This window comes from Myxine glutinosa, chromosome 11 (assembly GCF_964187855.1).
Source record: "Myxine glutinosa chromosome 11, kmMyxGlut1.1, whole genome shotgun sequence".
Classification (NCBI taxonomy): domain Eukaryota; kingdom Metazoa; phylum Chordata; class Myxini; order Myxiniformes; family Myxinidae; genus Myxine; species Myxine glutinosa.
The window spans coordinates 130,449,348-130,465,149 of record NC_136271.1 but is presented as its reverse complement, the minus strand read 5'-3'; the positions used below and the strand labels follow the sequence as shown (position 1 = coordinate 130,465,149).

The window sequence follows — 15,802 nt, the reverse complement described above, 5'->3', positions numbered from 1 at the left end:
GTATTAGTGACTGTCCCTATTCACCCGTAAAACTGGGAGAATTGGGACAGCCATAAAAATCCTATTTAACCCATAAATGGGGGTTAATAGGGACTATAAGTTGCTTTTTAAAAAAACAAGAGAACACTTTGAACCCAAATATCAACAAATCAGGATGGTTATCAATTTTCAGCGAAAAAGGTTTCCGAACTTTTTCAGTTTGTGTCCCTATTCACCCCATTTTACTGTATTACATAATACATGATATTGCAAGTCCTTTGAAGTTATAGGTATGGGTTTATAAAGCAAGAAAGCAGCCTCGTTGGTATCAGATTGAACTATAAGTCCTATACACAGGATCTACTAGGTCGAAACCGTTCAGGAATATGCTTTTACAGATCTTCATCACTGTCCTGAGTGTCATTTTCGCAAAGGTGTCCAAGCAAATGCCAACATAAATTTTTGGATTCCTCATGCGCTGAATATTCCAAAAATGTATAGTTTTGCTCATCTCCAAAAAAATTGAACGAAAAAACACGGTGAACCTGACTACAATTTCCTTCGTTATCGAGTACAAGTAAGAACTTCAAATAAACCTTTCTCATGCTCATCGTCGATGCTGAGCATCACAATACTGAGTCTAAAAAGACACCAAAAGAGTTGAAAACGTAACATTTAACAAGAAAAACATTTGATCGAAAATTGAAGTGACAGAATCAAGATTTTGTTTGTTTACAGGAAGAATTGTGAAGGGCTCTGCTCAGGTAGGCCTTCAAATGTCATGCAGAGCAATTCTAAGCAATGACTGTCGTGGACACGTTGACGAGGCTCAGCATTGAGTAATCTGTCCAGCAGACTTCTATACACTCCAAATGGCACATTCTAAACGATACATCAGTGCCATAGAAATGTCTCGCCTTGGATTGGATCAAGTAGCTTTGTAAAAATCGTTTATGGGGTATGCTCACCCAATCAAGCTGCAGAGGAGTCATGCATTATTCTGAACACCTTTCCGTGCCAACACATGCAATCTCATGGTCTCCAAATGACAATCGCATTTTGATGAATCTATTTTCAACTAGAATGGCACTTGGTAAAGTGAGGAATGAACAAACACAGCACATTCACCTTTTGACGAGACCCTCTCACAAACATCACCATCATGACATAGGTATCCAATGACCAATCCATACTTTAGCTACCTACCATTCCTACCAATGTCCATGTGACCTCCATCCCCAATGCATCTGATCGAGGTACCAACGTAACTCAAATTTAAACTTATCTCCTGTTTCTGCTGCCACTACCTTTCCAGGGAGACCATTCCATGCATTGATTGCTCTCTCAGTGAAAGACCCCGACATTACTACCGTCCTTAACTCTTGTCTTCTTCACTCTTATACTTTGACCCCTGGTCCTGCCACTGTCCATCCAAGAACCAGGTTTCGGCTTAATATATTTATCCAGTCCAAGGCAGGACGCACATGATCTGCCTGCAACCCTCTTATGGTGAAACTGCCAAAATCAAGACTCTCTGCTCCACCTTCACTCCTTCATTCCTCTTTTCTCCCACCTCTGGAACAAACTCCCTCACTCTCTTCAATCCCTCTCCTCCATCCAGGTCTTTAAAACAGCTGTTCACCACCATCTCTTATCTTCCCCCATCCAAAACCTTGATCTTTTGATCTACCCCCATTAAAACGCCTCAAATCCGCCTCTTTCAATCCCCAACTTCTTTCCTGAAATTACTAGAAGTGTTCATTTTCTTTGTACCATGTAGCCCTCCCTCCTCCCCCAGCCCTCTCCCTCCCACAGATCTCCCGATGTCCCCGTTCTCTACTGTTGTACTTGTGTGCTCCCCCTCTCTCCCGCTCCCTTCATTGCATGTTTTGTGCGTCTGTGCATGATTTCGTGTTCAATGTGTTAGCTCTTTCACGAGCCTCAATTCTGTATGCCAAAAAAAAAAGAAGAAGGCAAACCTGAGGCTTCCCCAAGGTGTTGTGAGTGGGAGAAAACTGACTCCATTCACGATCGGTCCAAAACAAAATAATGAATGGGGCATCGTATTTCTAAGGGTCATAACCCCCAAACCACCTGGAGTTTGGGGAATGAAACCCTTTGTGGTCCTTTAACTCACAGAGGTAACTTAGAACAAATTTCATCTATTTCTGAGACGTCACCTGGCAAAACCCTAAGGAACCTAAGAAAACCCTAAGGAACCTAAGAAAACCCGAAGGAACCTAAGAAAACCCGAAGGAACCTAAGAAAACCCGAAGGAACCTAAGAAAACCCGAAGGAACCTAAGAAAACTCGAAGGAACCTAAGAAAACCCGAAGGAACCTAAGAAAACCCGAAGGAACCTAAGAAAACCCGAAGGACCCTAAGAAAACCCTAAGGAACCTAAGAAAACCCTAAGGAACCTAATAGTGGGGCAACTTAGCATAACAATTGTGCATTTTGTGAGGAAAGCACCAAATTTGGTACACTAGTAGACTATCATATTATGAAAAGATCTGGATATTGGGCCATCTCAGATTCAGAGATTTGATTTTTGCAAGATTTCGATTCGATTGGGATCGAAGAGAACACCTTCTTCGTCTTCTGTACAGTGAAGGTGCCAGCCCTGAATTCTCTGGCTACATCTGGGTGCTTCATTGGGAGTGCAACCGTGTCCCTCAGGTGAACAGGGACCCACCTGGCATAGTGTGTGTGGTCTAAGGCATGGAACCATGGGACCAGTTCCGTCAGGGCATCAAGGTACATCGTGAATGAAGCCTGCCGCAGAGAACGCACGTAGACCAGTACCAACATCTCTAGTTCCAGCACAGTTGCCCAGTACTGAAAGTTGGGAATGTCTTCTCCTCTCTGGTGACACCAGTCTTCGAACTCAGGCAGGTCTTCTGCATCATCAGCATATGTCATACAGTGGCGTTCATACGCACGGTGTTGCAGGATGTGCAGTGCCGCTGCAGTGATTTAATGAGCTCTTCTTGTGCGGGTGACGTGGGTAGCTCGCAGGAAGGAGTCGGCCGTCCCTGGCGTTGCAATCTCAGCTTGCAAATCTGCAAAATCTGCAAATCTTGCAAAAATCAAATCTCTGAATCTGAGATGGCCCAATATCCAGATCTTTTCATCATATGATAGTCTACTAGTGTGCCAAATTTGGTGCTTTCCTCACAAAATGCACAATTGTTATGCTATATTTAGCTTAGCTGCCGGACTATAAGAAAACCCGAAGGAACCTAAGAAAACCCGAAGGAACCTAAGAAAACCCTAAGGAACCTAAGAAAACCCTAAGGAACCTAAGAAAACCCTAAGGAACGTTAGGGGAGTTGGTATGGAACAGGTAAATAAATAAAAAGCGATTTGACAATTAACTTACCACGTTAATGGAGTTAAATGCACCAGGGAAGTGCTGAAAAAGTGCATTTTACCGAAAGGAGAATGTTTTGGTTGGGGGTTGCTTTGCACATTCTGTAAGCACATCGAAATATCCATTGAACGAGACAACAACAAGTAGAGGAAACCACGAAGGGAATCCCTTTTTTACGGCGATGTAACATTGTGCGGTGCACGCTCCACGGAGTTCACAAAAGAAGGTTTGGAGTAATTGAACATCAGGAAGTCAATCCTGTACAGGTCGAAGAGCTTCAGTCGCTCCGTCGCCGTGATGTTTTCAAAAAAGTGCGCCGTCATCGCGTGCGTGGTGCGAGTTCGGACGGAGCGCAGGGGGAAGCGCGTCACGTTGTTCATGCCGACGTGGCGCAAGATCAACGCCGCGTCGTCGTTGAGCGTTTCATATTTGCCAATGACGTCGTAGTGAATCTGACAGGGACTGCACAGGGAAGCGGCACGCTCCCAGTGCTCGTTTAGTTCCCTCTCGCGGCGGGTGCGGGGGTCCAACAGGTAACGTACGAATTCGCCGAATCGCACGTCGGCGCCGCGACGTAACGCCGACGCCGTGGCGTTGGCGCGATAGCGACGCACGATGTGCGTGCCGTAGCGCTGGTGAAACGCACGATTGTACGGGCGGGTGAACTTGTTTCTGTAGGCGGAGACGAGGCGCTCGAAGGGTTCGCGCACGAACATGAACTTGATGTACGAGGAGAGACGCCAGGCGGCTTCGTGTGCTGGGAAATCGGACAGGAGGCGCAAACTTCCCGGAGCGTGGGCCTGAGCTGCGGGAATTGAGAGCGGGTTGCTTGAGCTGGCACGGCCTGACAGGACCATGAAGATGCGCTTCCAGTTCGTGCAAGCCACTTTGGGAACGTAGCAGTACAGTAGACCATGGAAATCATCAACGATCAAATGACGAAGTGTGTTGACAGGCAACACATTGCTGGGGCCCGATTGTCCGGCAGCAGAGCAAGCCTGTTGCAACACAGCGAGCCGCTCACCGTGTGTCCTCCTCAATTCTGCAACGTGCGTTTGCAAGGACTGCAAACAGGTCACAGGGACAAAGTGAAGGGGACACAATTTATAATACAGTATTATATATCCGTATATACCGTATATACACACACACACATATATACATATATATATATAATAAATATGTACAGTGCCTATATAAAGTCTACACCCCCTTTCTAAATTTTCACCTTTTATGCCTTATTGCCTGGAACTAAATTGCATTAAATTAGACTTTTTCCACCTTTATTTACACATCGTAACCACAACTTCCAAGTGAAAAACATTCTACAAATTTCAGAAAATTAATTTTAAAAATAGAAAACTAGAATATTTTGGTTGGATAAGTGTCCACCCACCCCACCCCCCCCCCCCCCCTCCACCAACTTTGTACACCTTGATTGAGCAGTATTTGCCCATTCTTCTGAAAAAAAAAGTTCAAGCTCAGTCAAGTTGCGTGGGGAGCATTTATGGACAGCAATCTTAAAGTCATGCCACAGATCTCAGTTAACTCAGAAACGTGATGAACGCCACATTCACCCACCAGCATATATATGAACCCCCTTCCTCTCCTGCCCCCCTTCCCCCTCCCCCCATCCCCCCTTCCCCCCTCTCTCCTCCCCTTTCCCCCCTCCCCCTTCCCCTCTCCCCTCCCCTCCCCTCCCTTCCTCCCCCCTCCCCTCCCCTTCCCCCTCCCCTCCTTCCTCCCCCCTTCCCTCCTCTCCCATTCCCCCCTCCCCCCCTTCCACCCTCCCCCCCTCCCCTGTCCAGCAACGCTGGGTACTTCTGCTAGTATGCAATAAATATATGTCCTTTGTTTAATATCCTTTAACGTAAGTTATACGCATTGTTACGTGCTCCTCCCCCACCCCCTGGTCACGGTGTACCTCCGAGCCCCGAGAGGAGTCACGGCAGAAAAATGTGTTATTCTGTATGTCAAAGATCAATGGTGAAGCCACACCAATTCACCAATTATTACAAACAAACAAGTATTGTATTAAGATCACACAAGAATAACAGTACAACAATAATAGTAATCAAAAGTACAATCAATATATATCCTATGATGGTACCATCAGGTTCGTACAATATAACTCACTGTGCTCCGAGTGAGCGAAAAGAAGAAGATTCCCAATGTCTCTAATCCTGGCTTCAAGCCAAAGTTGATTCCGGCTTCAAGCCAAAGTCGATCCGCTCCAGCGATTGTCAGATCAATGTCCAATCGAGACCAGAATCCCGTTGGGTTGGCAGTTACAGTCCTGCTGCCAAAGCTGCACAAAGGCGCCCTCCAGGCGACTGGGAAATCACAAGGCGCCCTCCAGGCGACTGGGAAATCACACCCTCGGGTATGGACGTTTCACGGCTCACAGTCGGCGAACCGCAAATTGACCTTCAAAAGCCACGTTGCACACACACACACCAGATAAGTCTGAATGCGGTGAAAACAGCTGAAGCGAAGCAAAGACCTTGCGCGATGCGCAAAGCGCACGAGTCAAAATGGCTGACGGCCCGTTCTCGAGACGTAACGGCAGTCCAACGATTCTCTTCGGAATCGACCGCAAAACCTAACACGCAGGTTGATCTGTCACAGCGATAACAACTCTGTCGCAGGAATCCCTTTCCCGGGAAACCCAAAAGTTCCCTAGTGACCTCCGTTCGCTAGCGTTGGCTCAAACCCTCAACGCCACTCGGCTTCTTCCCCGACTCACTCGCTCCGCCTTCTTTTTTTCTTCTTCCTCTTCGTCGTCGTCCGGTTCCCGATCCGGTTTCCGGTTTCTTTTAACTCACCTTTTAAACTTTTTCACCTTTTGAAAACAATAATAGTACATGGAATCAAAAATGTTTACAGTGGATGAAAACCACAACAACGGAAGTGTCGAATCCGTAACAGTATTCATACCCTCCTAGATCTTCTCAACATCCTTATTCAAGGCCCCTTCCCGAGCCTTGGACAATGCAAAGGAAACAAAGTTATAAAAGTGGTTTGGCAAAGAATCCCACAAGATGCTCATTGGCTTTGTGTCATAAAGCAAATCGTTCTCAGGATCCTTCTGTGGGTTCTGGGTTTTCCTGCCTCAGGAAGAATTCCCATCACCGTGCGACTGACAATGGTCAATAAGGTTCCAGAGGGAGCATTTCCAACATGCTCAGTCAGCCACGTCCTTATTCTGGGTTTTCCTGCCTCAGGAAGCTGAAGGTTTTCCTGCCTCCTAAGGACGTTGGCACAAAGTGTTCAGTGTTTGCGTGCAGGACTTGGTGCTTGTACACCCATTGCACGGAAACTTCGCACAGATGAAAATCACAGGGACAAGGACATTGACATGATCGACAAAGAACATGGGACATGAGTTTCGAATGATCGTCCGCGGGGTTGGAAAACAGAGGTCTCCCTTGTGGAAAGCTACAAACCTTACGAACGTCGGAGGATGTAGAGAGGTCTTGTGATGGTTGCTGCATCGGTCTGGGCCATAACTGTCCAATTGCAGGACCTTTGGCCACAACTGCAAATGAAAGACAGGAAATCAGATGTAGAATCATTTTTAATGCTCATTGTTGTATTCAGAGGTTTTATTAGTTTGATGTAAGGTGGCTGGTTTAAGATATGAGGGTCTTGAGTGCGAGCCCCCTGTTGTGCAGTTAAATAACACCAGGTGGGTTGACCCAGCCTGTCATCCTCCCAGGTCGGCAAAATGAGGACCAGCTCACTGGGAATAGGGAATACCAGCACACCGATCACTTGTGAATGAAAAATAAACACATGAACACAGACAGGTATGTGGTGCATGAACAGTTTCCATGTTCATTGAAGTCAAAGGTCCATAGTTCAAACGCTAATGTACGTGTGCGATCCTTAATCATTGAGAACGCATCGAGTCAGACAACCTGACAACACGAGCAGTAATTAAAAACCACATTGTCCCATGGATTGATCCAGACATCCATTCGATGAGTTGGACGAGACCCTCTACCGTCCTCAACAGTCTCTCAAACCCCTTTCTATTTTAGAAGACTTGCTCGGGTAACAAAACATTTGACTTATTTTTGGATTTATTTTTCTTCAGCCTGCTTATGTTATGAACTCATCAGCAGCTTAAGGAAGGTGGAAGTGGTGCATGAGAGCCAGGTGTACAAATGCCAAGAATTACCAGAGAGGGAAATGTTTCTATCATGGTAAATATCCATTCCGTGGAAATCCACTGTCGCAGACCGTTCAGGATGTTGTGCACATAATCTGTAAAGCAGTAGCTTCAGAAGGAGGTTATGGGGAAAAGGGAGAGCAAACTCCACACCAACATGTGCCTCTGCACAGCTGTTGGTACTCACGAAAATCGAACATTTTCCAAGTATATTGGTTGGTCTTGTGCATTATTCTGTCTGTTTGTCTGCTTGCTTTTTTTCTGTCTGTTCTTCTTTTTTTTTTGTATACAAGATCGAGGCTCGTCAAAGAGCTAACATTAATCACGTGTTAGCTACGTGGCAATTTTTTTATTTTTTTTGTATACAAGATCGAGGCTCGTCAAAGACCTAACATTAATCACGTGTTAGCTACGTGGCAATATTTTTTATTTTTTTTGTCATCAAGTATGTTGATCACTGGTTTGTGTGTGTTTGTTTGTCTGTCTGTATGTCAGTAGCCTACAGGTCACAATTTCCAACTGATCTTCACCTAACTTCACCAAATGGTAGAGTTGGTCATAAGCAAGAAGCCCATTATTTTTGGGGTCAAAAGGTCAAGACGTCAACATAGGCCAAAGGTCACCAACTTTGTCAAATTTCTAAAATCCTCAATTTTCATCCTATTGACTTGAAATTTTAAGAGGATTTGCATATCTGGTCACTGAATTCAAGCACCAAGTATTTTTGAGGTCAACATAGGCCAAAAGGTCAACAGAGGCCAGATTTCTAAAATCATCAATTTTCATCCTATTGACTTGAAATTTTAAGAGGATTTGCATATCTGGTCACTGAATTCAACCACCAAGTATTTTTGAGGTCAACATAGGCCAAAAGGTCAACAGAGGCCAAATTTCTAAAATCCTCAATTTTAATCTATATATATAAAACACAGTTTGTGTGTGTGTGTGTGTGTGTGTGTGTGTGTAATGTTACCGATAGACTCCTAAACGGAGAGGCTCACGTGCTTGATATTTGGCATAGACATGGCCATTGAGCCTGGGAAGAACATGGCCGACCTAAAAAAAAAAAATTCATAATATTTTTTTACCATATTTATACCTCAGCGCATTTCAGCGAGGAATATTATGCACGGAATATGAGGAGGTGGCAGAGCAGCGCGCTGATTCGCTCAGAGCGATCACGTGATGTTTCTTGCCGCCATTAACTCAGTTACGCGTTCGCACGTATTTCAGAGCGATAAGCGATTGCGTTTTTTCACCTTTCAGCGAGGAACATTGCCATTCACACCACATAGGTTTTTTTTTCTTTCATCTTTACGAGATCCATATTTTTTATTCATATTTACCTCAGCGCATTTCAGCGAGGAATATTATACACGGAATCTGATCAGGTGGCAGAGCAGCGCGCTGATTCGCTCAGAGCGATCACGTGATGCTCCTTGCTGCCATAAACTCACAGGTACGCGTTCGCACGTAATTCACACGTTCAAAACAAACGAGATCCGCGAAGCGAGTTGGTCGAGTCGTGCTAACCAAGATGGCGACACGGCGGCTTCACTTTTCACGGAGTATGAGCGTTCTATATATTTTCAATTCAGTGCGCCCGACTTGCTCACATACTTGATTTGTGGCATAGACATGGCCATTGGGCCTTCACGGTGTAATTTGTGCAAGGCTTTTGTCCGAGTGAGCTTGAGTCGAGAGGGCGAATGTACGGGTTGGGAATGTACGGGTCTCCCTTCCCCCGCCCGGCAACGCCGGTACTGGAGGGCGTCACAGGATCGGTGAGTCTCCAAAAGCCGCTTCGTGCTGTTGCGAAGATGCAGGACGATGTCGCGATTGTTGTGCTGCTCTCCGACCATGAGAACTGCAGCGTCATTGTTGACTGGCCCTCCCCTTCCCTCCCCCTCCACCTTACCCCCTCCCCTTCTCCCCTCCCCTCTCCCCCTCCCCCTCCCACCCTCCCCACCCCTCCCCTTCTCCCCCTCCCCACCCTCCCCCTTCCCCCTCCCACCCCTCTCCCCCCCCATCCCTCCCCCTCTCCTCCCCTCCCCCTCCCCCTTCTTCTCCCCTCCCCCCATTCCCCTCCCCGCCCCTTCCCCCTCCCCTCCCCTCCCCCGCCCGGCAATGCTGGGTACTTCTGCTAGTAGGCTATATTGTTTTTCCAATTTTTTTCAAATTTTTCCAATTTTCCAATTTTCCAGTTTTTCCAGACACGATGGAATACTATTTACTGATATGAACAGTGATGTGGCTTTTATTGAAATTCTACAAATACTGTTTAGATTTTGATGATTTGCGTGTGATATGATTTAACGGATGTTTATATAAATCGTTTAAAATAAAGAAAAGCCTTCAATTTCCGATATTTTGCCTTTTCATTTGGGCCTCGCAAATGAAGCCCCGCCCATAGGGCGGGTACCGTTGCTAGTCCAATTAACTTGAAATTTGAAGAGGATTTGCATATCTGGTCATTGAATTCAAGCACCAAGTATTTTTTAGCCGTGTAGCAGACGCTGCTCATAGAGTGCCCTCTGCTGTTGTTGTTGTTCTTCTTCTTGTGCTTCTTCTTCTTCTTGTTGTTCTTGCAGAGAAGACAAAACCTCAAAGCTCCACCCATTCTGGGAACCATAGCTCCACCCATTTTGGGAGAGGCTTCATATAAACAAATATCCACCATTTTATTAACTCGCATAGCTTTGAGGCCTGTTTTGTAGGCCCGTGGTGTCTTCCTCTCTCACACAGTTTTATTTCAAATCAAATTCGATATATCATTTCATTTTTCACAGTCGCTAACATAGTTTTAGACTCGGTTGAAAAAAAACGTGAAGAAAATCCGATGAAAGTTGCCCTTTATAGAACGAAATGAATTCTCAAAGGCCTGTAACTTCAAGTCCATTGAGATATATATTTTTAAAATCGCGGCATGGTCAGTCATACACCGCCCGAAATAACAGACGGGAAAATGCCGAGATATATTGTTGTTTTTTTAAATCGCGGCATGGTCAGTCATACACCGCCTGAAATAACAGACGGGAAAATGCCGAGATATATATATATATATTGTTTAAATCGCGGCATGGTCAGTCATACACCGCCTGAAATAACAGACGGGAAAATGCCGAGATATATTAAAAAATTCGTCTATTTGATGACAATCGTCACGATGAAATATTTAATTTATACGTCGTCACAATAATGTGGAGAGAGGAGCATAGCTTCGTTCACGTGTCGCCACACATGGGAAATTGCCGAGATATATATATATATTTTGTTTAAATCGCGGCATGGTCAGTCATACACCGCCTGAAATAACAGACGGGAAAATGCCGAGATATATTAAAAATTCGTCCATTTGATGACAATCGTCACGATGAAATATTTAATTTATACGTCGTCACAATAATGTGGAGAGAGGAGCATAGCTTCGTTCACGTGTCGCCACACATGGGAAATTGCCGAGATATATTTTTTTTAAATCGCGGCATGGTCAGTCATACACCGCCTGAAATAACAGACGGGAAAATGCCGAGATATATTAAAAATTCGTCGCCACACACGGGAAATTGCCGAGATATATTTTCACTTTGCACAAAAATAACATCAAGTAATCGAATCATTAGGAATGTCCTGTGCCTATAACATCGACGTTATAGGCACAGCTGCATCTAGGCATTGTGTAACATCGACGCGGCTTTTGTTTTAGTTAAAACTTTTTGTACTTGTTGAGGTCAACATCAGCCAAAATGTCAACATAGGCCAAATTTCTAAAATCCTCAATTTTAAACCAATGAACTTGAAATTTGAAGAGGATTTGCATATCTGGTCATTGAATTCAACCACCAAGTATTTTTGAGGTCCAACATCAGCCAAAAGGTCAACATAGGCCAAATTTCTAAAATCCTCAATTTTAATCCAATTAACTTGAAAGTTGAAGAGGATTTGCATATCTGGACACTGAATTCAACCACCAAGTATTTTTTGAAGTCAACATCAGCCAAAAGGTCAACATAGGCCAAATTTCTAAAATCCTCAATTTTCATTTGATTGGCTTGAAATTTGAAGAAGATTTGCAGATCTAGACACTGAATTCAACCACCAAGTATTTTTGAGGTCAAGATAGGTCAAAAGGTCAACAGAGGCCAAATTTCTAAAATCCTCAATTTTCATCTGATTGACTTGAAATTTGAAAAGGATTTGCATATCTGGTCACTGAATTCAACCACCAAGTATTTTTGAGATCAACATTGGCCAAATTTTTTTAATCCTCAATTTTAATCCAATTAACTTGAAATTTGAAGAGAACTTGCATATCTGGTCACCGAATTCAAGCACCAAGTATTTTTGAGGTCAACATCAGCCAAAAGGTCAACATAGGCCAAATTTCTAAAATCCTCAATTTTAATCCAATTAACTTGAAATTTGAAGAGGATTTGCATATCTGGACACTGAATTCAACCACCAAGTATTTTTTGAGATCAACATAGGCCAAAAGGTCAACAGAGGCCAAATTTCTAAAATCCTCAATTTTCATCTGATTGGCTTGAAATTTGAAGAAGATTTGCATATCTAGACACTGAATTCAACCACCAAGTATTTTTGAGGTCAAGATAGGTCAAAAGGTCAACAGAGGCCAAATTTCTAAAATCCTCAATTTTCATCTGATTGGCTTGAAATTTGAAGAAGATTTGCATATCTAGACACTGAATTCAACCACCAAGTATTTTTGAGGTCAAGATAGGTCAAAAGGTCAACAGAGGCCAAATTTCTAAAATCCTCAATTTTCATCTGATTGACTTGAAATTTGAAAAGGATTTGCATATCTGGTCACTGAATTCAACCACCAAGTATTTTTGAGATCAACATTGGCCAAATTTTTTTAATCCTCAATTTTAATCCAATTAACTTGAAATTTGAAGAGAACTTGCATATCTGGTCACTGAATTCAAGCACCAAGTATTTTTGAGATCAACATAGGCCAAAAGGTCAACAGAGGCCAAATTTCTAAAATCCTCAATTTTCATCTGATTGGCTTGAAATTTGAAGAGGATTTGCATATCTAGACACTGAATTCAACCACCAAGTATTTTTGAGGTCAAGATAGGTCAAAAGGTCAACAGAGGCCAAATTTCTAAAATCCTCAATTTTCATCTGATTGACTTGAAATTTGAAAAGGATTTGCATATCTGGTCACTGAATTCAAGCACTGATTCTTTTTGAGGTCAACATCAGCCAAAAGGTCAACATAGGCCAAATTTCTAAAATCCTCAATTTCATCTGATTGAGTTGAAAATTTAAGAGGATTTGCACACCAGGTCACTGAATTCAAGCACCGATAATTATTTTTGAGGTCATATTCCAACAACGTATTTTATGGACTTCACAAGTATCGTGCTATGCACGACATATTTCTTGTTTTTTTATTATTCTTTGCATACAAAAACAAGGCTCGTAGAAGACCTAGACCATATAATGAATTAAGAGGTTACAGAACAAAAGGAACAGTCAAGTCAGTCTGTGCTTTCATGACTAAAGAACAAGAAGAATTCTCCAGTGTATACAACAGGCATCAAATGTGTTGGAGAAGAAAGTTTTGTTATAAGCGATTCACATCGTCGAGATGATGAAGGCAAACGTTCATCTGATACCAAAACTGTCAAACCGTTCCACGTCAAACCTTGATCAATACGACAGAGATATTACGTCATCGTTTACGTCATTACGTCATTGTTTCATTATATGCAATATCTGCTTTTCATTCAATTGGATTTTTATGATGTGAACAATTAAAATAAAATTTGACTTTTGACCAAAAGTTTTTTCATTACAGTATTTTTTTTTGGTGTATTAAAGTGTTCATTGTCGATATTTAGAATAGTCTTTAGAATTTTGACACAAACAAACTCCGCAAAAAAATGTTCTCCTCGCTCTGTTCGGCGAAATTCGATTTACCTACACCACCAATGGTGGAAGGAGGTTATCTTTTCATCCCTGTCTATCTTTCTGTCTGTTGTCTGTTTGTGAATAGGATATCTCAAAAAGTTATAAACGGATTTGGACGAAAGTTGGTGGGGAGGTTTGGTGTGTGACAAGAATAGATTACATTTTGGTGAAGATCCAGATCCGGATACTGGAATTTTTAAGTGTTTCTTCAACCTTGAGTGATATGACCAAAAACGATATATATATAGTACGACATCTCAAAAGACGGAGTCGGACGAAAGTTGGTGGACAGGTTAAGTCTGACAAGAACGAGGTGATTACATTTTGGTTCAGGTCTGAATCCAGATCTGGTCTGTCAATGATACAAAACGTAAACTGTTCAGCCTGGCGGAGGTGTGCGCTCCATCGAGTACCCTTCTCGTTTTCAATGCAATGTCATTTTTTGCCCCCACTTCCTCCCCTAACCTAAAATCATGGATCTGCACCTGGTACCAACGCACAATATTCATTTTCGAAATGTAATTGTGGTGCCGGCTTGGGAGCACAAATATGAAGGTTCGTGTCAGGTGCATAATACCTTGTGGGGGCTTGGGGGGAGGGGCACAAAGACTAAGGTTGGCGTCAAGTGCTAATACCTGGTGGAGGCTTGGGGGAGGGGAGGGGGGGGGGTGAGCACAAAGATAAAGGTTGGCACCGGTTACCTCATACCTAGTGAGGACTTGGAGGGGGAGGGAGGAGGGGAGACAAAGATGAAGGTTCGTCTGGGGCGCCTAATACCTGATGGAAGCTTGGGGGGAACAAAGATAAAGGTTCGTCTGGGGCGCCTAATACCTGATGGAGGCTTGGGGGGAACAAAGATAAAGGTTCGTCTGGGGCGCCTAATACCTGGTGGAGGCTTGGGGGGCACAAAGATAAAGGTTCGTCTGGGGCGCCTAATACCTGGTGGAGGCTTGGGGGGCACAAAGATGAAGGTTCGTCTGGGGCGTCTGATACCTGGTGGAGGCTTGGGGGGCACAAAGATAAAGGTTCGTCTGGGGTGCCTAATACCTGGTGGAGGCTTGGGGGGCACAAAGATAAAGGTTCGTCTGGGGCGTCTGATACCTGGTGGAGGCTTGGGGGGCACAAAGATGAAGGTTCGTCTGGGACGTCTGATACCTGGTGGAGCCTTGGTTGAGCACAATGATGAAGGTTCGTCTGGGGCGCCTAATACCTGGTGGAGGCTTGGGGGGCACAAAGATGAAGGTTGGTCTGGGGCGTCTGATACCTGGTGGAGCCTTGGTCGAGCACAATGATGAAGGTCCGTGTCAGGTGCCTATTCGTATTACCCTTGCACCGGCCCTGACCCCACCGGTTGGGGCATATTCCAGGAAGGAAATATCGCAAGCAGAGATCCAGGGAATATCGCCGCCATTGAGAATCCAAAAAACTCCACTTGGTTTGTTCTGACTGACCAATTACCGCGGGACCCGCATCAGGGGGACCTATCACACCTCTTCCGCCCCCGGGTAAGTCGACTCGGACCTCTGGAGTTGATAGTTAAAGTATCCCCCCAGTACCCCCTCCCACCTGACGTAAATATGCCCGACATGTTGACGAAATGCGGGGGAGGATGGTGTGTGTCCATGGTGTAGGATGCGATACAACGTGCAAGTGGTGTATTTTGTGGGACGCTGGCTGCGCACGTACCTTGCAGGTAGAGAACCAGAAGACCAAGGCAAGAGACGCCGATGACAGCGATAAACGTGCACACGTGACTCGTGCGCATGATGCTCGCGCGTGGGTCGGAGAATAACGGCGCGAGGATGAGGAAGAAGAGCGCACAACGGGAATGCTGCAAACACGATGATCCTTTCGCGCCGCAAGATGCTGCGACTACACGACGTGCGAGAGGGTCCTCGGGAATCGGGATCGCTACTCGAACCTGGTCCGGGAAACGCGACGCCGTCAGGCCATTCCCCTTCTTCATAACAGTGCGGAGAACCCGAGGCACCCCTCCGTGGGAAAGGGAGCACAAAGCTGGAGCTGCTCGAAGGAGCGCGACGGAAATGGCGGGAGCGCGCGGGCGGGGTCGTTGCCAGCGCCACTGACTCAACTCTCCCGCCTCTTCCTCTTTCCAGTGCTTCCCTCAGCACTAACACAAATCGTGCAGGACGGGGGGCGGACATAGAGTGCGACGAACACGGACGGTTTGTACCGTACCACCAAACATGGGACCCAGACGGACCCCGTGATGTCAGAGCTGCACGTTTCGGTTTCACGCAAACTCCGAAGCCGGCATGTTTGTTTCGATCAGGTTACGTACTCGACTCGCAAACATGTAACGACCCTCACCA

At 44.8% G+C, this 15,802-nt stretch overlaps 1 protein-coding gene across 1 annotated transcript; it reads right to left on the bottom strand.

Annotated features, from left to right (window-relative positions):
• Positions 1-3,396: 3,396 nt before the first annotated feature.
• LOC137436873 (carbohydrate sulfotransferase 11) lies at positions 3,397-15,502 on the bottom strand. Its single transcript, XM_068131071.2, has 3 exons — positions 15,156-15,502; positions 6,799-6,890; positions 3,397-4,416 (listed from the first exon to the last, which is right to left on the bottom strand). The coding sequence occupies exons 1-3, from the start codon at positions 15,433-15,435 to the stop codon at positions 3,526-3,528; spliced, it is 1,263 nt and encodes a 420-aa protein (XP_067987172.2). The 5' UTR covers positions 15,436-15,502; the 3' UTR covers positions 3,397-3,525.
• Positions 15,503-15,802: the final 300 nt, after the last annotated feature.